The sequence below is a fragment of the Sus scrofa genome, chromosome 5, assembly GCF_000003025.6.
Source record: "Sus scrofa isolate TJ Tabasco breed Duroc chromosome 5, Sscrofa11.1, whole genome shotgun sequence".
Classification (NCBI taxonomy): domain Eukaryota; kingdom Metazoa; phylum Chordata; class Mammalia; order Artiodactyla; family Suidae; genus Sus; species Sus scrofa.
This window is the reverse complement of record NC_010447.5, coordinates 67394788-67416958: the sequence shown is the minus strand read 5'-3', so window position 1 is coordinate 67416958 and position 22171 is coordinate 67394788. Positions and strand designations below refer to the sequence as shown.

The following is a 22171-nucleotide window of genomic DNA, read 5'->3' as shown; positions in this document are numbered from 1 at the left end:
AGACACCAGAAACCATTACCAGACCCTCTGACACCGGCCTTGACAACTCAAATGATCTACGGATGAAGAATAATACAGACACCTCAATCTATAACCCCATGTTCAGAGCTAAACCCATAAAACCCCTTGCTGTCCCCTCTCGAGTCAGGACATAGTTTTGAGGCACTAGACTATGGTGTCCTCCTTTGCCTGGCAAAGCAATAAAACTGTTCTTTTTCTTCTTCAAAAATATAAAATAAAATAAAATAAAAGGAATAGACTGGGCTCTCATCTGCATTTTACTTTTTTTTCTTTGTGCTTCCTTTCTTTCCACCTAGAAGTCAGATGCAGTGCCCAGAATGGAGCACACGTATTACAATCATAAGGATGAAAGCCGTGGGCTAAGGCAGATTAGAAAGAAGATTCTAGGTTCCTAAAGGCACCACAGAGCCTCCAGATCCAGTTATGCCTACCTCCAGTTCTCCTGCAACATGGACAATGGAATCTTCTAACACTGAAGGCCCTATGGTGACATTTCCATTGGGCACACCCGAAAGCACTCTTAACAGAATGTGTGCCCCTGCTCCCCTCAAAATGAGGGCCTCTTCTGTACGCCCTGGCACTCAATAAATGTGTGCTGAGAGTATGGTGGCAAGGGATGCTGTTGTGGCTTCCTCATCCTCCTTCTGAAGAAAGAAAAGGGTGTCCCTAGAGGATGTACAGAAGAGGCCCTCAGCTGGTAGCTCCCCACCCACTCTCTTGTGGAGCATGAGCTCCGGGTGCTCTGAGGTCTGAAAGATACGTCCTCTGATTCCACCCCACATCCAGTGTGTTCTCCACCCCAGGGAGGGTACCAATGTTCCAGACAGTCTGAGACCTTGCTCGGAGGTCAAGGGATGCAAGACAATCCCAACTAGTGCTTAGACGCACTTCCTATGCCCTGGCGTCATGTTTCAGTTTTGTTTTTTCAGGTGAGATGAAAGCCACATAAACCTGACTGTTTTAAAGAGAACATTCTTTAAAATGAACATCTCAGTGGCATTTAGTGCATTCACAGTGTTGTGCAACCACTGCTTCTGTCATCACCCCAAAATGAAACCTTGCAACCATGAAGCAGCCATTTCCCATTATCCCCTCCCCTCAGTTCTGGAAGCCACCAATCTTCCTTCTCTGCATATTTGCCTTTTCTGACTGTTTCAAATAAATAGAACTACATGATGAGCCTACAAAAGCAGATAAGTCCTCAGTGTCCACATATTAAGATGGCGCCCAGCTTTCCTTCATCCAGAATGAGGTCAAAGATTCCCACTGTAGCTCTAGTGGCTGAGGTTGAATGTCTTTGCAATCCAGCTCCTAGGAAATCTTAAAATTTAGTCTGGGATGTTCCCGTTGGCAGTGGGTTGGGAAAAGAGCTTTTATAAAGTGAGGATGAATTGTCTGAAGGGTGAACTGGCTGCTCTGGGTGGGAGAAATGCAGCCCAGCAGTACTTTTGTGAGAAAACATATCCAGGTCTGACCTGTCACGTGGGGTGTATAGGTGCATGTCTATATGCAGACAGACATCCTGGACCCTTCCGAGTTCAAATAAACTTTACAGATCACAGAGCGCTGATGTCCTTTCTTGGCAGCTCTCAGAAGGAGGAAGGGCAGGTGCTCTTAGCCCCAGTTCATACGTGGGGCCGCCGAGACCCCATCGGATGACAGGACTGAGGTCAGAGGATGAGTGGCAGAGCCCCAGGCCTGCGAGCCCTCCTTCTTGGATGCGTCCTGGATAATAAGCCACACAGTCATTGCTCAGGTCGAGTGAGGGGCAGTGTGCCTGCAGGTTGTATTAGTCAAAAACGAAATACCATTGGATGGTTTAACTTTGCTGTTTAAATAGAGTAAAATATATGGAGGCTGGAGAGTCCATGTTCAAGGTGCCTGCTGGAGTTCCCATCGTGGCTCAGTGGCTAACGATTCCGACTAGGAACCATGAGGTTTCGGGTTCAATCCCTGGCCTTGCTCAGTGGGTTAAGGATCCAGCGTTGCCATGAGCCGTGGTGTAGGTCAAAGACGTGGCTCAGATCTGGCTTTGCTGTGGCTGTGGCATAGGCCGGGAGCTACATCTGCGATGAGACCCCTAGTCTGGGAATCTCCATATGCAGAGGCCCTAGAAAGGACAACAAAACAAACAAACAAAAAACAAGGTGCCTACTGACTTCATTCCTGGTAAGAGTTCTCTTCCTGGCACTCAACTACTGCCTTTTCTCTGTGTCCTTACTGGTGGAAAGAGAGGGTATGTCTTCTCATAAAGGCTGTAATCCCATCATGAGATTACTTATGAACTCATCTGACCCTAATTTACCTCCAAAAGCCTCAGCCCCAAGTACTGTCACATTGGGGGTTGGGGTTTTAAAACATTAAATTGCGAGGGACACATTCAGTCTATAATATAAGTGGAAACCCATCTCTTCTCTGTTATTGATGGGAACCATATGCTGCAGCCAGCAAGTCACTGCAACATTCTCATCAGAAAAGAAAATTCAGGAGTTCCCTGGTTGACTAGTGGTTAAGGATCTAGTGTTGTCACTGCTGTGACTTGGGTTCAGTCCCTGGCCTGGGAACTTCCACATGATGCAGGCATGGCCAAAAAGAAAAGAAAAAGAAAGAAACAAAGAAAATTAAGACTATTAGGAAGAGAGTAACTTTGCCATATTTGGCAAATAGAAACAAACACTTACTTAAGCACCCACGACATATGGATGTTCCCAGGCTAGGGGTCGAATCAGAGCTATAGCTGTTGGCCTGCACCACAGCCACAGCCAATCCAGATCCAAGCCTCATCTGAGACCTATGCCACAGCTCACAGCAACGCTGGATCCTTGACCCACTGAGCAAAGCCAGGGATTGAACCTGAGTCCTCATGGATACTAGCCAGGTTCGTTTCTGTGCACCATAATAGGAACTCCTGGCTTGCTGTATTTTTATCTGGCAACCCTGAAAGAGAGGAGCCAAGAATTTTGAGACAAGCCAATGGGCTCCAGGAGCTACTACTACAGGATCTCTGGACTGACACTTCCTTTATATATTTAACTTTTATTTATTTATTTATTTATTTATTTATTTATTTTATTATTTTCCCACTGTACAGCAAGGGGGTCAGGTCATCCTTAGATGTATACATTGCAGTTACAGTTTTTTCCCCCACCCTTTCTTCTGTTGCGACATGAGTATCTAGACATAGTTCTCAATGTATATATTTAACTTTTAAATGTCTCTTTTTTTAAAAGTCTAGCTATTTTTTCTTGTAGAAACAAAATTTTAACATAAAATTTGCCTTTTTAAACTTTTTTTTTTTTTTTTTTTTTTTTTTTTTTTTTTTTTAGGGCCGCACCTGCCGCATGTGGAAGTTCCCAGGCTAGGGGTTGAATTGGAGCCACAGCCACAGCAACTCAGGGTCCAAGCCCAGTCTGTGCCCTACACCACAGCTCATGGCAACACCAGATCCTTAACCCACTGAGCGAGGCCAGGGATCGAACTTGCAAACTCATGATTGCTAGTCGGATTCTTTCCACTGTGCCACAACAGGAACTTCTTTAACCATTTTTAAGTGGCATTACATACATCGTGGTGCAATCATCACCACTACCAATCTCCAGAATTTTTTCATCATCCCAAACTGACATGTTAAAGAAAACCAGAGTCGCACAGTAATAAAGCAGATTTTACTCAGGACTTTGCAACAGGGGGGAAAAAGGTAAGTATAGAACCGGGGTCAAGTCCAAATACAGCATGGACAAGTGGCAACTTCTAGCCAAGGAGGTGGGGGGGATTATTAAGAGGGTAGGGTAATTCTTAGCTAGGATTCTTGCTGCAAGCGGGCAGGTCAGGAATGGGACATCACCTAGGGACAGCGGTGGGGGCATAGGGAATTTGGTCAGACACCAGGTTGGTCTGCTAGAGAGGCGTTGAGGGGGGTGACTCTGGCTAAAGTGAGTAACAGGAGTCTCACAAAACTGGGCGACTCAAGAGCAGGTCTAGTAGAGAAGAGGACTCGGAAGAGCCTGATTAAAGTGTGGTCAAGGAGATACTGTCACCAACTCTATCCGTTAAACAATAACTCTCTCCATCGTTCTGGTTCTGTTCGGATCTGATGGTTCAGGGCACCTCGCATAAGTACACACATAAGTGTACCCCATTTGTCTTCCTGCGGCCTGCTTGTACTTTATACACGAGGGCGGGAACTGGGCGGGCTCTGGGCGGGAGCTCCGCCCGCGGAGGCCAAGACCTGAAAATCTGGGCTGAACGAGTCAGTCAAGCGGGTCGCCCAGGAAAGGGGGCGGGGGCAGAGCGGGGGCGGGGCCGCGCGGGGCGGGGCCGCGCGGGGCTGCGCAGGGGCGGGGCCGCGCGGGGGTCGCACCCGGCGGGCAGTCAGGCGGAGCTGCTGGGCCGGCGGAGTGTCTGGCCTTAGGGAGCCAGGCGCCGGCTGGCGGCTCCAGGCCAAGAGCGGCGGCGCGAAGCGGGCGGAACTGGCGTCTCTAGGCGGGGCCAGAACTCTGGGCCGGGAGCGTCGGGGAGGCGGAGCGGGAGGCGCCGGGGCCCGGCGGGCGGTGCGCAGGTGAGGGCACGGGCCTGGCCGGGGCGCGCGGGGCGGGGGCGGGGACGGGACGCGGAGGGGACCCGAGGAGGCAGGAGCAGGAGCGGCTTTGGGAGGCTCAGGTCGAGCCGCGAGCTGAACGGCGAGCCCGGGCCCGGTGACTTCCGCCTCGGCCGCTGGCTGGTTGCCCGCCCGGAGGGGCCGGCCTGGGCCTCCGTAGGCGGGCCCGTGCCCTCCGCACCCGGGCCCTGGGCGCCAATCCTCCGCCCGCCCGCGCTTCCCGGGGAGCCCCTGTCGGTTCTCAGGGAGGATCCGGCTCCAGCATACACTTCCTGGGTCCTGGCCCGGTCCTTCGGGCCTGCCTACCTCCACCCCGGGTCTCTGCACTGGATGCTTAGACCCTCTCTTTGCGGCCAGCGCTCCGGCCCCTGGTTGACTCCACACCTGCTTGGGTTCCGATTGCCTGCAGCCAAGCCAGGTGTCAGGGAGGGGTCCTGAGCACTTCCACAGTTATAAACAGCATTGTGAGACAGGGGTATACTGTATGTTCACTTCCCTGGGAGAAGCCACAGGTCTTAGTTTTTAGGGAGCCACCAGATTCCCTAAGGTATGAGTCGCATATGTGACTTTAAAAGGAAATGGTGAAATTAAGTAATACATTGTATTTAGCCCACTATATTTAAAATGTCATTTCAGCAGGTAATCAATATTTAAATTTTAATGAGATTTTTTTTCTTTTTTTTTTTGCTACTAAGCCTGAAATTCAGTGTATATTTTACACTTAAACTACATCTTGGTTCTGACTAGCCCATTTCAAGTGCTGACTAGCCCATGGAGCTAGTGGCTGCTGTATCGGATGACGGTATCTAAGGATTTCATTCTTGGTCTGCAGGCTCAAGTCCAGACTCCTTGCTGTGGTACTCAGTGTTTTTCACAGTCTGGCCTCTCTTTCTTTTCCTGCTACTTGCCGAAGGATGGTTTCATCCTCACTGCCCAAACCACTTGCCCTTCCCCTGCGCATCTTTGTTCAACGGTCCTTTCCACCTGGGGTGCTCTCCCTGGGCCTGGTCGGGAGGGTACAGCTTCTGCTGAGAGCTTTTCCTGACTCCTCTGACCTCAGGAGAGATTTATTCCTCAGTGTTCCCTAGTGTTGGATTAGAGCACTTATCACCTGCTGTTTAATTGTTTTCCAGGCTGTCTTCACAGCTAGTATGGCATCCTAATCATCTTTGTTCATCTTTGTTGTGATCTTGGCTGGCACCTAATAGCTGATCAGCACTTGTTAGCAGACAGAATGAATGAACCACTAATTACTTGTACTCGGTTTCTTAGCAGACCTGCTGCTTCTTTGGGTAGGAGATTTGTGCTACCACCATGAGTGTGTTTGTGTGTGTGTGTGTGTGTGTGTACACACGGGGTGTGGTGACTAACCATGAGGAATGTGTGTCAAGATGTGCAGAGAAAGTACCTTCTGCCTTTTACTCTGTCTTACAGATGGGGAAACTATGTTAAGCTCTGTACCTCAGTTTCCCCATCTGTAAGATGTGAATCAGTGTAAATGCAAGGGGGTGGGGTGGGGATTTTTTAAAGGAGTGTGAGTTCCCAGAGGGTTCCCAGAGGGTTAGGGTCCTCAGACGGTTTGGGATCAGCTGGCTCCACTTTGGTCATTGATAAGGAGTTACCCCTGCCTGGGCCCTGATGAGGCTTCTAGCAGGTTCAGGTCTGGGGAGCTGAGGAGCTAACTGCTGGAGGAAAACCATCTCAGATCAGGAAAAGTGCTGGCCTGGGGAGAGTAGGAGAGAAGCTGTGTAGAAGGAAGGGTGGGGGACGCCAACAGAGGGAGCAAAGGAGGAAGCTCTCGCTTGCTGAGGGTGTTGGTGGGAGACTTTGAAATATCCACTTCTCAGAGGGCAGTGCTGTTCTCAGTCTGTAGGATGAGAAATGGAAAGAATTAGTCAGAGAAGGCAAGCAGCTTACCTCATGCCCCACAGCACTTGAAGCTCAAATGAAGTCTCCTAAACTCTCCCTGCCACGCTTACCCAGCCCCACCCACACCTCTGTTGCAACCAGGGGCCCCAACCTGGCACCTAGAAGGGGTCTGGGGCAGAGTGCCAGGCCTGATTAATGTCTTCCTCCCTGTCTTCTACTGAGGGGCTGTGATTAGGCCTATTTATAGGGGTTTGGTGCCTTAATATTCTGCCGGTTGCCTCTCTTGCCAATCAAATCAGTGCCGACTGCAGTGTGATTGCTGCTTTGGTGGCACCAGGGAGCGGAGTTAATTAAACCCGGTATAAATAGACTGACTCTGCCCTCCTCTTGCAGTTGGAAGGAGTGTTTTTCCTTCCTGTCCCCCGCCCCCACCTGCCCCTCCTTCCTCCTGGCCCCCCTTAGCTCTGGCCTGGGAGAGCAGAGCCCCGACATCCCCATGCCTGGATTCTCCAGCCACTGCCTGTCCTATCTCAGGAGCGGGTTCTCGGGCCAGAGTGAGAAGAACCCAGGAGTCCAGGTTTTCTGTGCTCTTCCAGACCCGGGGAGCATCTGACAGTTGATGCAGGAAGTTAGGAAACAGTCCCCCCCGCCCCACACCCCAAATCCATCGCTCTCTTCTCTCTGCAACCAGGGTTACTTTTTTGTTCATCCAGGCCTGGGAGGTTGAAGGGAGAGGAGGGAGGGAAGGGTACCTAGCCAGGTACCAAGCACCTCCTGGCAGCCCCTCAGTGTCGCACCTCTGAGTGCCTCTCATCAGTCTCCGGTCCTGACCAGTTTCACCCCCTCATTCACCCAACAGAACACCTGCTCCCCTGAGCTCTCAGCCTCTCACCAGACTGAACCTGTGCAGACCGTTGGGTGGGGGGCTGTGTGCTCTTCCCCTGGCACCTTGCTCTGTGGTGGGCGGATGGGGGTGAATGTGGGGCAGTCCTAATGCTCGGTTTCCACCCCCAGGCACCATGACCCCCACGGGGACCCAGCATTCATTGGCCGGTCAGACCTACACAGTCCCCCTCATACAGCCAGACCTGCGGCGAGAGGAGGCCATCCAGCAGGTGGCGGATGCCCTCCAGTACCTCCAGAAGGTCTCCGGAGACATCTTTAGCAGGTGAGTGCTGCTACCACCCTTACCTGACCAGGGCTGCCCCCACGCTGGGCCGTCATGTCTCCGTCCCAGGAATGCACCCCTTTTGGTGATTCTTAGTTCCGAGGGGGACCCAGCTGGCCTCCATGTGTCCAAGGGGCCCAGCTGGGTGCCTAGCTTAGAACTTTTTGTCCTAAGAGCTCACTATATACTGTCCTGAAGAACCTGTGGGTTCCCTGGGGATCCACAGGTCTCCCACCTCAGGCTCTTCCTCCCACTGGGGGGCTCCGTTCCTTCACTTATCCCTACAGTCAGCAAAAGTTTCTCCAACACCTCTTGTGTGCTACTCTCTCTTTTTTTGACTTAACTTTGTATTTTTAAAAAATTTTTATTATACTTGATTTACAATGTTCTATCAATTTCTGCTGTACAGCAAAGTGACCCAGTTATACATATATATACATTCTTTTTTTCACATTATTCTCCATCATGTACCATCACAAGTGACTAGATATAGTTCCCTGTGCTATACAGCAAAATCTCATTGCTTATTCACTCCAAATGCAGTCGTTTGCATCTACTAACCCCAGACTCCCAGTCAGTCCCTCCCGCTCGCTCCCTTTCCCTCTCTGCAACCACAGGTCTGTTCTCCATGTCCATGAGTTTGTTTCTTTTCTTTAGGTAGGTTCAATTGTGCTGTATATTAGATTCCAGATATAAGTGATGTGGTATTTGTCTTTCTCCTTCTGACTTACTTCACTTAGTATGAGACTCTAGTTCCATCCATGTTGCTGCAAATGACATTATTTTGTTCTTTTTTATGGCTGAGTAGTGTTCCATTGTGTATATGTGCCACTTCTTAACCCCTTCATCTGTCATTAGACATTTAGGTTGTTTTCATGTCTTCGCTATTGTGAATAGTGCTGCAGTGAACATAGGCGTGCATGTATCTTTTTCAGTGAAAGCTTTGTCTGCATATATGCCCAGGAGTGGGATTGCTGGATCATATGGTAGTTCTGTGTTTAGTTTCCTGAACATACTGTTTTCCATGGTGGTTGTACCAATTGACATTCCCACCAATTGTGTAGGAGGGTTCCCTTTTCTCCACACCCCCTCCAGCATTTGTTATTTGTGGACTTGTTAATGATGGCCATTCTCACAGGTGTGAGGTGGGACCTCAGTGTAGTTTTGATTTGCATTTCTCTACTAATTAGTGATGTTGAGCCTTTTTTCATGTGCCTGTTGGCCATCCATATGTCTTTGGAGAAATGTCTATTTAGGTCTTCCACCCCTTTTTCAATTGGGTTGTTTGTTTTTTGCCGTTGAGTTGTATGGGTTGTTTGTGTATTTTGGAAATTAAGCCCTTGTCTGTTGCCTTGTTTGAGACTATTTTCTCCCATTCCGTAGGTGGTCTTTTTGGTTTTTTTATGGTTTCCTTTGCTGTGCACAAGCTTGTCAGTTTGATTAGGTCCCATTGGCTTATCTTTGTTTTTATTTCTATTGCTTTGGGTGTGCTACTCTCTTCAGTTACAGCAACGAATAAGGCAGCCTCCCTGCCTGACTGGAAGATACACTCCAGCGGCAGAGACAGGCTCTCCTGGATCCATTGCGGATGAGTTAATTGTAGTTGTGATAAGACTTACTTTTGCTATTTTTACAGCAACTAATATTTGCAGGACATTAACCATGTGCCACTCATCCAGCCTTCCCAGCAGTTTTGGGAAGAGGGCCTGTGGTTGTTTCCATTTGTTGTAGATAAGGAAACTGAAGCAGAAAGGCCAGGAGACTTACCTGAGTGGCAGAGCCAGGGGTCACCCTGGGGCCTGGGGCTGCAGGGCTCTGGAATTACCACTGTCTCTGTGCTGACAGGAGGCCCGACGCGATCTGCCCGGTCAGGTCAGGCATCTGTGAGGAAAAGCATTTACGGCAAAACCTGAACGGTGAGTGGGAGTCATCATGAGTGGGTAGGATGGGAGGAAGAACATTCCAGAAAGGAAGAAGGGCATGCGTTCCAGCTCCGAGGTGGGGGCCTGAGTGGAAGCCAGGGTGGCTGGAGCACGAGACTTCATGAGGCTGGCGAGGTCAGCAACGATTTCGTGCAGGGTGCGGTGGCTGTTTGTTCCACCCATGCTGATCCAGCACAGCCCTCAGGCTATTGTGGTTTGTCCCCCAATGTTTATTGAACCTGAGTGCATGGTTTTTGCTGCTTCTTGCAAAAGTCTCCGGTTTGTTGTGTATGCGGGTCCTTACCTTTCTCTGACCATGAGCTGAGATGGGCTTAGACCTTCTGCTTCCCGGGCGCCCACATCATACCTCCCCCAGGCTGGAGTGTTTGACTGCCTGAGTCAGTCCCTCTCCTGGCCAGGTCTCCCGCAGCCTCCCCTGCTTGGAGCCCAGACCAGGAACCCCCATCGCTGCAGCACCGTCTCCTCCTCCACCCACTGGAACTCTGCCGGGGGCGGGTGGGGACAGGAAATGGGATCATTGTCTCCAGTTGGACACAGACCAGACATCCATGCTCTTGCCTCCTCTGCCTCTGAGCTGCCCGCTGATGCCTCTGTGTCCCGGGCCTATCAGGATGTAACTGTGACAGGGCGGTGCCAGCCGTGGTTAAGGGGGTTGCCTCTGGAGCAGGCTCCCTGGGCTCCAGTCTGGCTTCCCCATTTGCTTGCTCTGCAACCTTGGGCAAGTTGCTTACCTGTCTAAGCCTCGGGGTTCCCGTCGACAAAGTGGTGATAATGGTGGTGCCTTCCTCTGAGGACTGTTGTTAAGGTTAAATGAGTTGAAACATGCGAAGGAAGGAGTTGAGGTGCCATGTCTGTAGTAGGCGTTCAGTGATGTTCCGTCTTATCGTCCGGTGATGTCATCTCTGCTCATGTGCTGCCTGTGCCGGCCTCCCTTAACCTGCGATCATCGGTAACAGAAAGCGTTAGGTGCCCGCTTTGTGCTCATTTTTGTGCTAATTATGCCCAGGGAACACGAGGCAAGAGGACACAGGCCTTGAAGAGCCATTAGCCCCAGATTATGGCCGCCCCCTGCCAGAAACAATCCATCAGACGTGTTTGTGTCTCCTCGGGGTTCCTGTAGCGGCACAGTGGTTAATGAACCCGACTAGTATCCATGAGGATGAGGGTTCAATCCCTGGCCTCGCATAGGATCCGACATTGCTCTGAGCTATGGTGTAGTCACAGACGCAGCTGGGATCCTGCGCCGCTGTGGCTGTGGTGTAGGCCAGCAGCTACAGCTCTGATTCAGCCCCTAACCTGGGAACCTCCATATGCCTCGGGTGTGGCCCTAAAAAGACAAAAGATCAAAAAAAAAAAAAAAAAAAAGAGAGAGAGAGAGAAAGAAACATCTGTGTTTCCTCACCAGAATGAAAACTCGCTCCATGTCTGTCTGCCTCCCTTTTGGTAGGGGGAGCATCGGCCATGTAGCATGCTTTCCGTTCCCTTCCTGGTGTTTGGCACCTGTAGACATTTTCATGTCCCCCCTGCCCCTGGGTGTGGCGAGCAGAGGGCAGGAAGGCCATCTCCCGGGTGGGAGTGGCAAGTAAGTTGAACATGGGTGAGGCCTCCCCCAGGGATGTAGCAGGCTCCTCTCACAGCCGGCTTCTGCCCGCTCCCACGGCCCATTGATCCCCCACAACGTGCCCAGCATTCAGGCCGAGGGGTCCTCCTGGTGTGTAGTGCCTGGTTCCTGTCCTCAGGTACGCCATGGCCTAGGTTGGGAAAGCGGCAGTCTGGGCTGATTGGGAATCACACAGCATGAACTGCATGGGCTCCGAGGGATCTAGAGGAGAGAGAAGTGAGGAAGAACTGGCAGCATATTTATCAGTCAGAAGCCCTAAACCTATTTAAGCAAAAGTAACCACCCATCTCGTAGGCTCTGGAGCTGCAGGCTACATGTCGTCATCAGGACCTGGTTTTGCTTTCATCCCGTCCCTGCTTGCTGCTCTGGGTTGGTCCCTTCCCCAGACAGGCCTTTCTCTTGCAAGGTAGCCAGTAGGCCCAGATCTCGTGCTCAGGCCCAGGTCCAGGTCCAACAGGAAGAAGTGCTTCCCTCCGCAGCGGCGTCTCCTCGGAAGTCCCGCCCTCCCACTGGCCTGGAGCCAGGGGGCGCTGGGTGACACACTGCTGGCTCAGACCTTGGTCACCTGCCAAGGTTGCCCTTTGGCCCTGGGTTTAGCCTCATTTGAAGTGCGGGGCTGAGCCTGTGGGAGGCCCTACAGGCACCCCTTAGTGGTGTCCCCAAAGGAAACGGGCTGTTACTTGAATGAGGAGGAGGCAGATGCTGGAGAGGAAGAGCACCAGCCTGCTCCGCGGGTCAGGGGAGACCTCCTGACGGACGGGCACCAACAGGGCCACGCAGGACAGGTTCTGATTGGAGGTGAGGAACGCTGGCCCACAGCCCTCCCCTGGGGCCTAGGAATGGGCGCCAAGGGCCTGAGGCCTGACTGGAGGGTGGCCACCTGGGCTGTGGGACCTGAGTCCGGCCAGCGCAGGGTACGCCTGCCCTTCTCGGGCAGCTCCTTCACTGCAGGATAGGGTGAAAGTGCTGGGACAGAAGAGTTTGGGGAAGGTTCATCAGGGAGCCGTCGAGGAGGGGAGCAGTGCTGAGGGGAAGAGGCTGCGGCCCAGGGAGCTGCAGCAGGGAGGGCAGATAAGGGACATTTCAAAGGGAGTAATGACAGGACATGGTGACAGATTGGGAATGAGGATGAAGGGAAGGGAGGAGCAGGGTGTGCCCCGCTCCTGCAGCTGTCCACAGCTCAGGCTCGGCGTTTTTCTGTTGTTATGGGCTTCTGTGGTGGTGACCCCAGCTTGGAATCCCTCCCCTTGAACGTGCTCCGCCGCCGGCAGAGGGGAGACGCTCTCTGTCGCCACCTCCCCCGCCCCAGGCCCGGCCCCTCGCCCCCCTTAGCCTCTGCCCGGTTCTGCAGCAGGTGAGCTCCTGGGCGATTAGCATTCTGAGCGCTTCCTTCCTCCTGCCCTGCCGCAGCGCAGCCTGCAGAGCCCGAGAGAGTGACGGGCACCTTGCAGGCGCCTGGAGCCGCTCCCCGCAGCCCCTCCCTGGCCCTTCCTCCTGCTTAGAGCTTCCGCCCTCACCGGCTGTGTCCCCCCGGGAAGGGCCAGTCCAGGAGATCTGCCCACACGACTTAGACGATAGGCAGGGGGGCTGCAGGAGGAGCGGGCAGAGGACGGGGCTGCTGTCACTTGCCCTTCTCGGCAGCCCCCGCCGGACCACTCTGCCTCGACAAAGCCTTTCCCTTCCTCCCTTCTTCCTTTCCTCCTCCCCACTCTTTCTCCCCATCAGCCCTTCCTCCCTTCTCCCCCTTCTCCCCCCTTCTCCCTGCTGATTGGCACCTGGTGCCTCTGAGGTTAGGGGACCTCAATCAGCTGCCTGCATAATTAGCAGATCATTCTTAATTACCCCAGGAGTGGAGAGGATAACAGGGGAGCAAGAGCGGTTCAGGTTGGGCTGAGGGCAGAGAGACAGCCGTTAGGGCGGGGGAGGGAGGAGGGAGGGGGGTCCCTCCCCCGCACCCCAGCGGCTGGTGGGCCTGATGCTTGGAGTCGGGGCAGTCCCGCAGGGTCCATGAGCCTACCTGGCATCATCAGACATCTTCCCAGAGGTAATGGGGGTCAGCCTTGGACAGGGACCCAGGCGCTGCCCTGGCCATCCTCCCCCTCCCTCACCAGGGGGAGTGTGTCCCCTAGGTCCCTCCTTGACCTTGACAGCCTCACGTTCCAGGCCCCAGCCAGGAGCCCTCTGCACTCCCCCCTCCGTGGTGCTTCCTTGCAGAGTCTCTTTCCTTTGGAACTTTCTTCTCTGTGTCCGCTTAGCACTGCCTGGAGCCCCTCACCCTCCCAGTCTGGGTGGTAAAGGCAAGTGTTGACCAGGTTCTTGAGATGTGTCGACACACAGGTCATGAGACATAGTCGCTCATTTTGACCTTTACAGCAATCCCGCAGGGTAGAAGTTACTATTCTTATTTTTGGCTGAAGAAGATAAGATGTAGTCTAGTTAAGTGACTTGCCCAAGGCCACACTGCCACTGTCCCCAGGCCTGTGGGACATTGTAGTTATTTACCTCCCCGATGGAGGCAGGTGTGTGCTGATGCTCCTCTGTCCCAGCTCTGAGCAGACTGACTGAGCCAGGTCCCTCCATGCCGGTGTCCCAGTGACAGGTGGTAGGGACGTGACGCCAGTGATGAGCCTGGAAACTGAACTGCCTTGAAGCCAGCCTCCAAGCCAGGGGGTCTAGATCAGGAACAGCAAACACCATGCCCCCTTGCCACCATCCCCACCTCGTGGTGGACTTTGCAAATCAGTCATGGCTCTTGGTCCCAGCCCCAACCCGGCCCAGCATGCCTTCCTAAACCACCCTCTAGACCATCACTGCCAGTCTTAGTGATGACACACAAATTGAAACCTCTTTCTCATCCTTGGTCTGAGATTAGGCGACTTGGGGACTTTGTCAACAAGCAGGCCATTACTTAGCCTTACAGACTCTTGGGTAAGAAAAGAGCTCTGGAAATCATGTCTTGCGTTCGCCTGTCCCACACAGCAATCTCCCCTGGAGCATCCCTGGCAGGGCATCCAGCTGGAATCTGGTTGCTTTGCACAGCGGTGCATCTATTTACTAGAAAATTCTTATGCAGAACTGAGTCCTGCCTCCTGTAACTCCTCCCACTGGCTCTAACACAGCTCCCTCTCTGGGGTGACAGAGTAATCACTTTTCCACCTGACAGCACTTGTGATCTTCTTGATATTTGAAGGGAATTAGCATATTCTCGAAGTCACCTCATCTTCAGCGAGAACATCCTCCAGTTATCTTGTCTGATGGGAGTTTCTCACTCACCATGGTTCTCACCACCCTCCTCTGGACGTTCATTAACTTGTCACTTTTTATCTAGCCAGTGTCTGTTCATATCAGGCACTGTCCCAGGTGCTGAATCCCAGAAATGCAGTGGGGATCAGACAGCCCAGAAGGGAATTCAGAGTTCTCTTAAAACGTGGGCACAGCCGTGGCTGAGGTGGTATCTGGCATAGATGAGCTCCTTAATCCGGAGCTCTGTGTCTATAGCACCTGCAAGAGCATGGACAGTCCCTGTTATTGGAGGAAGGTGAGAGAGGGACAGGCAGCACTGTGCTCTGAGATCTCATTGCCTCTCCAAGCTGCTTTACATGCTTTTAGCTCAGACAGAGCTTACAGGTAACCGAAGCCTCTGGCTCTTTTTTCCCCTGAGCTGCCGCTAACCCTCCATCCTCTGTGTTTGCGCACTTGACTTTTTAAACCTGAATGCTGGACTTCACATTCATTCCTTATCAGTTTTGTGTTTTCTGTCAGCCTGGCCTTTCAAGATCATGTGAGTCTTTTTTTTTTTTTTTTTTTTTTTTTTTTTTTTTGCTTTTTAGGGCTGCACCCACAGCATATGGATGTTCCCAGGCTAGGGGTCAAATCAGCAGAGCTACAGCTGCCAGCCTACACCACAGCCACAGCAGTGCTAGATCTGAGCCGTGTCTGTGGCCTACACCACAGCTCATGGCAACGCCAGATCCCTAATCCACTGAGCGAGGCCAGGGCTCGAACCAGCATCCTCATGGATGTTGGTCGGATTCATAAACTGCTGCACCACGGCGGGAACTCCCCACATGAGCCTTGATTCCATCGTGCTGACGATTTTTGGCCCTCACTGTTGGATACCCCAGCATCAGCGAGCTGTACAGGGCCTGCCGAGACCTTCGTGCCAGGCTGAGATCAGTCCACTCTTCCACGGCACCTTTGGGTGCTGTTGTTCATCTGGCTCTGATTTTCCTCCTAAATGTGCCCCTCCAGCCCCCACAGCCACATCTTGTCCACGGGATTTTGTGAGAGGCCATCAGAATCCTTGCTGACTCCAGCTACACTGTGTGCAAGGTTTTCCTGTGGGACCCTGGTCTAATAACCCTGTCAGAGAAGAATTTAGAACAATGCTAGCCCCGGGGGATCTGCCTCTTCCATTTCTGAGTCCTCAGGACCCTCTATTTAATAAGCCATACCCAAAATTTGCCTGGGGTTGGCTCTTAAGCTTGATGTCTGTTGCTTTTGAGGAATCAGGTGGAGGCCCTGGAGCTGGCTTTGTCCATCTCCAGTTCTGATGCCCCCCCCACCCCACCCCCACGCCAACTTCAGGGGGAGCAGTTACATAACCATGAGGTTGCTTCAGCACTGGGCAGCGTGGGGCTGAGCCGGGCACGGAGGAAGCGGTTTGTGCTCAAGAACCCATTCACGGGGGGGAGACCGTTTTCCCCACTGGAAACACAGGGCTCGTACAGCTCGCTGGTTCTGCATCTCTCCTGGAAGGAAACTCTGCCTCTTCTCCTCTTTCTGTGTTGCTGCCCCACTCAGACTAGCCTGTCAAGGCAAACTGAGCTGGTTTGGGTGCCCGCTTGAAGCCCCTGTGTCCCTGAGCCCCCACACACGAGGAGCCAGGAGTAATAAAGGAAACTTCATCAGGGGGTGGAGACCTCTGGGTTGTGAAATTGGCTGATCTGGTGGGTTTGCTGGGAGCCAAAACCTTATATAGTTGGTCGGGGTGGTTTGAGAAGGTCGACCCAGAGTCTTGACTGTTCAAACCTTTAAGGAAATCTTGGAGTTCACTGGCCATGTGGTCTCTGACCCTGGAGACCACAGGCCACCTGCCTGCCACCCGCGGTGCCCTCCCACTGTTCCCCAGGAACTGAGCCTGCAGCTCTGCCTCGTTTCTCTTCCCCCGCTGTGTCCTCACTCCTGCCCTGTACCTGAGGAGCTGTGACCGCTCTGTACATGGAACGCGGTGGCCACGGGCAGGGCTGGTGTTCCTGGAGGTGGGGAGCACCCGGCCAGAGGGCGCCCCGGCAGTGCGAGCCAGAGGGACCCTGCACGAGGACGACTGTGTTTTGCTGAATAACTCAGGGCGCAACAGAGACTCGTGTGCGCTCACCTTTGGGGTGCGGGGTGTTAGCAGTTCAGTAACTGCAGAGTGAGCCCTGCAGGTGCCAGCTGCCAGGCGCTGGGAATACAGAGAGAGCAGACCCCAGCCTAGGGGCGCACAGGCCAGAGAGCAAGGTGTGTGGTGGCTCTGTGCGACAGTGGAGTCAGCTGGACAGTGGCAGGTGCAATTTTAGATTCCGTGCTTGGCCAGGCTTTGGTGAGGAGGGGTCAGTGAAGTCAAGGACCACCATGTGGGTGTCTGGGAGGACAGCAGAGGCCTCAGGATGAGACTGCATCGGCTATTCAGGGAACAGCAGGGCACCGTGTTGCTGGAGCCCACCGATTTGGAGAGGAGGCAGGGGCAGCCCGTGGGCAGCCGACCTCAACATGCAGCCGGCGGTGAGGACCTGATTTTCCCAGCGCCAGTGATTGTGTGGGGGACAGTGCTGCGTGTACGGCTTAGCACTTGAATCAAGGCCCAGCCCTGCCTGTCACTAGCCTCACAGAGCCCTGGTTTCCTCCATGTGAGTCATGACAATTCTGCCTCTGCTCACCTCTCCCTGAGACTGAAAACTCCAGCAGGCAGGGGCCACGTCCCTTCAGATGGCACATGCAGGTGCCAGCATGGGGCTAGGGTGGTGGCCCATTCCTGCCCAGACTCCAAGCAACTTAATACAATAGAAGAAAACCTTCCCAGGGCCTTCAGTTTGGATGGTGCTGGTCCCCGGGCAGTTCCAAGCCGGCCCTGAGAAGCAGGTGTCGCTGGGCTTTAAGAGTCCTTGCCCGAGCTCCTGGCTGCGCAGGCCGGCCGTCAGCCACTGGAGGGGCGCGAGAGGCCCTGGGCCTTGGGGAGCAGCCTCCAGCCCCTTCGATCTCTTCCACGGCAGGATCTCCCAGCGAGTGGAGCTCAGCCGGCGTCAGCTGCAGGCCATTGGGGAGAGGGTCTCCTTAGCCCAGGCCAAGATTGAGAAGATCAAGGGCAGCAAGAAGGCCATTAAGGTAGCCCCAGTGGCTGGTGGGCAGTCCCAGAAATCCCACTCCCTACCTCCTCCCTAGGCCTCCGGAGTTGCCAGGTCTTACGTGCACTCCAGCCACACCTCAAGCCTTTCTCCTGCCCAGAGTCCCCCCATGCCTAACCTGGACCCCCCAAAGAAGTAATGTCCAGCTTCCCGTGTCCACAGGTGTTCTCCAGTGCCAAGTACCCAGCTCCAGAGCGCCTGCGGGAGTACGGTTCCATCTTCACGGGTGCCCAGGACCCTGGCCTGCAGAGGCGCCCCCGCCACAGGATCCAGAGCAAGCACCGCCCCCTGGATGAGCGGGCCCTGCAGGTCTTATGGGGGTGCCTGGATGTTGGGGAGGAACTGAGGCCCATCACAGGGTTCTGTCCCCCAAGAGGATTCTGACTGCAGTGGGCAGAGGTCCCTTTGGCCGGTCACTGAAACCCACCCCCACCCCCACCCCCCAGGAGAAGCTGAAGTACTTCCCCGTGTGTGTGAGCACCAAGCCGGAGCCTGAGGATGAGGCCGAGGAGGGGCTGGGGGGCCTGCCCAGCAACATCAGCTCCGTCAGCTCCTTACTGCTCTTCAACACCACCGAGAACTTGTACGGCGGGGGTGGGGGCTGCGGAGGGGTGGGCAGAGGCTGGCCTGGAGTAGTGAGGGCACTGATGTCGGGTGCGGTGGAAGCCAGGGAGCCAGGAGGCCCCTGACCAGTTGGGTTTGCCTTGTAAGGCCTGGGAGACGCCAGTACCAGCTCATGGCAGTCTTGATGGAGTCAGAAAGGTGATGAGGACCATGGGCTGAGAACAGGTGCTGGATCGTCTGCCTTCCACCCCACCTCTGTAGGTACAAGAAGTACGTCTTCCTGGATCCCCTGGCTGGTGCTGTCACAAAGACACATGTGATGCTGGGGGCAGAGACGGAGGAGAAGCTGTTCGATGCCCCTTTGTCCATCAGCAAGAGAGAGCAGCTGGAGCAGCAGGTGAAGAGTCGACGCTTCTTGGGTCGGCCGGGGGGCGGAGGCTTCGCCCTGCCAGCGCCGTCTAGGCCAGGGGTCTGATGAGCCCCTTACCCTGCCTGGCTGGGCGTGTGTGAGGCCCCTGCCCAGGACCAAACTGCAGCCCCCTTCCCCACAGCCCCCAACAGCCCGTCTATCCCACAGATGCCAGAGAACTACTTCTACGTGCCCGACTTGGGCCAAGTGCCTGAGATCGACGTACCATCCTACCTGCCTGACCTGCCGGGCGTGGCCGATGATCTCATGTACAGTGCAGACCTAGGCCCCGGCATCGCCCCATCGGCCCCTGGCACCATTCCAGAGCTGCCCACCTTCCACACGGAGGTGGCCGAGCCTTTCAAGCCAGGTGAGCTGAGAGCTGGGAATGGACTTGGGTGGGAGCCCCCTGCTTGGCCACTTTCTTGCCAAGGCTCCTCACACCTTTTGACACTCTGTCCCAGACCTAGAAGATGGGGTGCTGACGGCACCCCCACCCCCACCACCGCCTCCGCCCCCCCAGCCCCGGCAGTGCTGGTCAGTGCTCCCCCACCCCCGCCCCCGCCCACGGCTCCTCCAGGACAGACCGCCAGGGAAGATGACAGCGGTGGCGGGTCTCCTTCAGGTAAGAGCAGTGCCAGGATGTGCGGGGTGGGGAGAGGGTTGCCTTTCTGAGAGGGCATCTCTAAATTCTGGATCCCTGGCAGGTTTTCTGTAGGTTTGGTTAAGTGGTCATACATTCTAGATTTGCAGAATAGTTCTAATTTCAAAATCTTGTTCCACTGGGTTCATAAAAGAGCGGTTTCAAACCTTGCCTCTGGAGCCCCGGAATTCTAACCTCCAGGGTACAGGGAGCCTGGGCAAGCGGGTCCTGGGCAGGGGTGGGGTGTCGCAGTCCCACTTAAACCAGTGGAGAAGGGGGTTGGTTACTAGAAAATTGTATTTCCCGGTCTAGCTCCACCCAGAAGTGGCACAAAAACCCTTTGTTAGCTTGTGAGTCAAGTTCAGCCTCAGCACATCCGTATCGCCAGGGTCCACGTGTGCAGCCTGGACGGGCCAGGCTCCACGCATGCGCACAGGCGGATGCGGTCAGCACCCAGGCCCTGCGCGGTCTCCCTCCTGAGCGCCGCTTTACCAGCTACTTCCTCCCAGCTACTCCCTCCAGAGTAGCCCACGGCCCACGGTTGCCTCTGGATGGCAGAACCTTAGGCTGGGCTGGCCCCCAGCGGCCCTGCCTGAGCAGCCTTTCTTCCCCGTGCCCTTCCCACCCCTAGTCCCCGTCCAGGGAGCGCCCAAGGAAGTGGTTGATCCCTCCAGTGGCCGGGCCACTCTGCTAGAGTCCATCCGCCAGGCTGGGGGCATCGGCAAGGCCAAGCTCCGCAGCGTCAAGGAGCGCAAGCTGGAGAAGAAGAAGCAGAAGGAGCAGGAGCAAGGTAGGGTCAGACCCACTGCAGGGCACTCACCCCACAGGCGCCAGTGGGGTGCTCTCTGCCCACCGCCCTGCTGTCCTCAGGGCATTGCAGGCAGCCCGGTGGCCCTCCCTAACAGCCTGGGCTCGGGCTCCTTTTGGTTTCGGACCCTGCCTAGTGGAATTTTCCCCTTAAGCCTGTTGGGGCCAGAGCCTTGACCGGCTCAAAGTACCGGAACCTTCTTGCACTCTGCCACTTGTCCAAGGAAATGGTCAGGGACCTGGCTCAGTCCTGCTTCTCCAAGTCTCTTGAGGCCCCGGATTACGTCAACTGTGACTCCCCAGCGCTGACATAAATGTCACACCTGGGCCCAAAGCAGCAGCACCCTGGGAGTCCACAGTCCTTTGAGTCCCAGCTCTGCTTCTGAGGTTTGCACTGTGATGCCAAGCCAATTGCCTTTCATCTCTGAGCCAGATTCCTCACCTCCCCATGGGACCGCTCATCTGTGCCTGCCTCATAGGGACTGTGGCTGTGCTGCTTCAAGGTGCACTTTTCTTATTAGCACTGACCAAAGCTCGACCAGCCGTGGTGACCTGGTGGGCACGGAGGGGCCGGTTGTGAGCTATGGTGACCTGGTGGCTTTTTAGGGACTGGGCTGGGTGTGCTGAAAGCACAGAAGACAAAGTGAGTCCTAAGGGGTTGCACAGGACCAGGTTCAGCCCAGCCTTGGTCCCTTCATCTCCCCCCGGGGCTTTCCCGTTGCAGCGAGAGCCACCAGCCAAGGCGGGGACCTGATGTCCGATCTCTTCAGCAAGCTGGCCATGAGGCGCAAAGGTAGGAGGCAGGACGCTGGCCGCCCCGGCTGAGGCTATGTCTTTTTCTGTCTTCAAGTCTCTAAGGCCAAGATGGCCCAGTGCCCATCCAGCCCCTCACCCCTGACCTGATCTTTGCCCTCCCAGGTATCTCTGGAAAAGGACCTGGGCCAGGGGCCAGCGAGGGGCCAGGAGGAGCCTTTGCCCGGATGTCAGACTCCATCCCACCTCTGCCACCCCCACAGCCCCCAGGAGAGGAGGACGAGGACGACTGGGAATCCTAAGGGCTCCCCCCCCCCGCTGCCGTGCCCATGTGCAGAAGAGCCCAGCAGGCTCCTGGTGGGGAGAGGGGGGCATCTCAGGACAGAGACTCTGAGGGAAAAGAGTACAAGTATCAATAAAGAAGTGTGATGCAACAACTGAGCACGAACCAACAGTACACTTTTAATTAAGGAACTAATTATCCTATCTATTCTGTGTTTGCAGAATGCAGGCGTCCCTCCCAACGGGGCCTGTCCTGCTGCCCCTGGTCTCAGGCCGGGGGGCAGGAGAGGAGGTGCAGTCAGCAGTACAGCCGGATGGAAGGAGACTTCCACACAGGAAAAAATGTCTCAGTGACAGACACAGGGTCTCTAAAAATAGTCCCGCTGAGAGCCTAATGGCCCTGGGCAGACTCGCTGATGTCAGGGGACGAGGTGTCTTGGAGTCGGCTCAGGCGGCAGAGAGGGAGGGAGGTGCCACCGGCTCGGAGGGCCTGGAGGTGCCTGGAAGCTGCTGCTGGGGTGAGGGCAGGTTAGGACAGTGCTGCAGGGGGGAGGCAAAGCAGGCAGTTCCTGCCTGCCTGGGGCAAGGCGAGCTGAGATGGGCAGGAGAGCCCCAGGACACCAGGGGACAGAGTGGGGAACACTTAGTTTCCAGGAGAGAGTGGAAGCTCTAGAATAGCTCATTCTAGTGAGAAAGGGAGAGGTAGGAAGGGCTGGCTCCCTGTCACCTCGAAGAATGTGGAGACAAGAAACAAGCAAGAGCAGAGGTGCTGCAGCCCCCACGCCCCACAAAGGCTGGCCAGGCGTGGTGTGGGGAGCTGCCCAGGAAGGGCCGAGCCCACTGCTGCTTCAGGACCGGCCTCAGTTTCTCTGTTGGCTTTTCCACCTACTCCTGGATCCTGGCAGCCCACTGATCCAAGGGTACCACGCTCTCCTCCTCAGGAAGGAGCTCTGCAGACCAGGCCCCAGGCAGACAACACTTCACGCAGGCGGGTAAGGAGGGGCCTGGCCAGCAGGCGGTGGTGCGGCCAGCTGTCAGGAAGAGCCACACTTCTCACGATGAAACTGGGGAGAGACGGAGACACCAGGTCTTGGGGTGGGAGGAGGTA

The 22171-nt window shown here is 54.8% G+C and overlaps 3 protein-coding genes across 25 annotated transcripts in view; 1 reads left to right on the top strand and 2 right to left on the bottom strand.

Moving 5' to 3' along the window:
- On the bottom strand, positions 3848-5579 carry LOC110260591 (formin-like protein 3). Its single transcript, XM_021091247.1, has 3 exons — positions 5527-5579; positions 4382-5021; positions 3848-3865 (listed from the first exon to the last, which is right to left on the bottom strand). Exons 1-3 carry the CDS (start codon positions 5577-5579, stop codon positions 3848-3850), a joined length of 711 nt encoding a protein of 236 aa, XP_020946906.1.
- Positions 4551-21222, top strand: WASHC1 (WAS protein family homolog 1). Its single transcript, NM_001244483.1, is given in 12 exon segments — positions 4551-4579; positions 7502-7655; positions 17474-17585; positions 17768-17914; positions 18052-18188; positions 18431-18566; positions 18747-18948; positions 19043-19097; positions 19100-19203; positions 19853-20011; positions 20753-20821; positions 20947-21222. Coding segments are annotated over 11 exon segments (1407 nt in total). The 5' UTR covers positions 4551-4579; positions 7502-7506; the 3' UTR covers positions 21084-21222.
- DDX11 (DEAD/H-box helicase 11) overlaps positions 21220-22171 on the bottom strand; it is a 36341-nt gene continuing 35389 nt past the window's right edge. For all 23 annotated transcript variants that reach the window (XR_002344141.1, XR_002344138.1, XR_002344140.1 and 20 more), the window contains one exon: positions 21220-22127. Coding sequence is in view for 18 of the 23 variants with exons in the window: in XM_021092473.1 (XP_020948132.1) it covers positions 22098-22127 (30 nt within the window). In the remaining 5 variants the exon portion in view is untranslated. The remainder of the gene's footprint in view (positions 22128-22171) is intronic.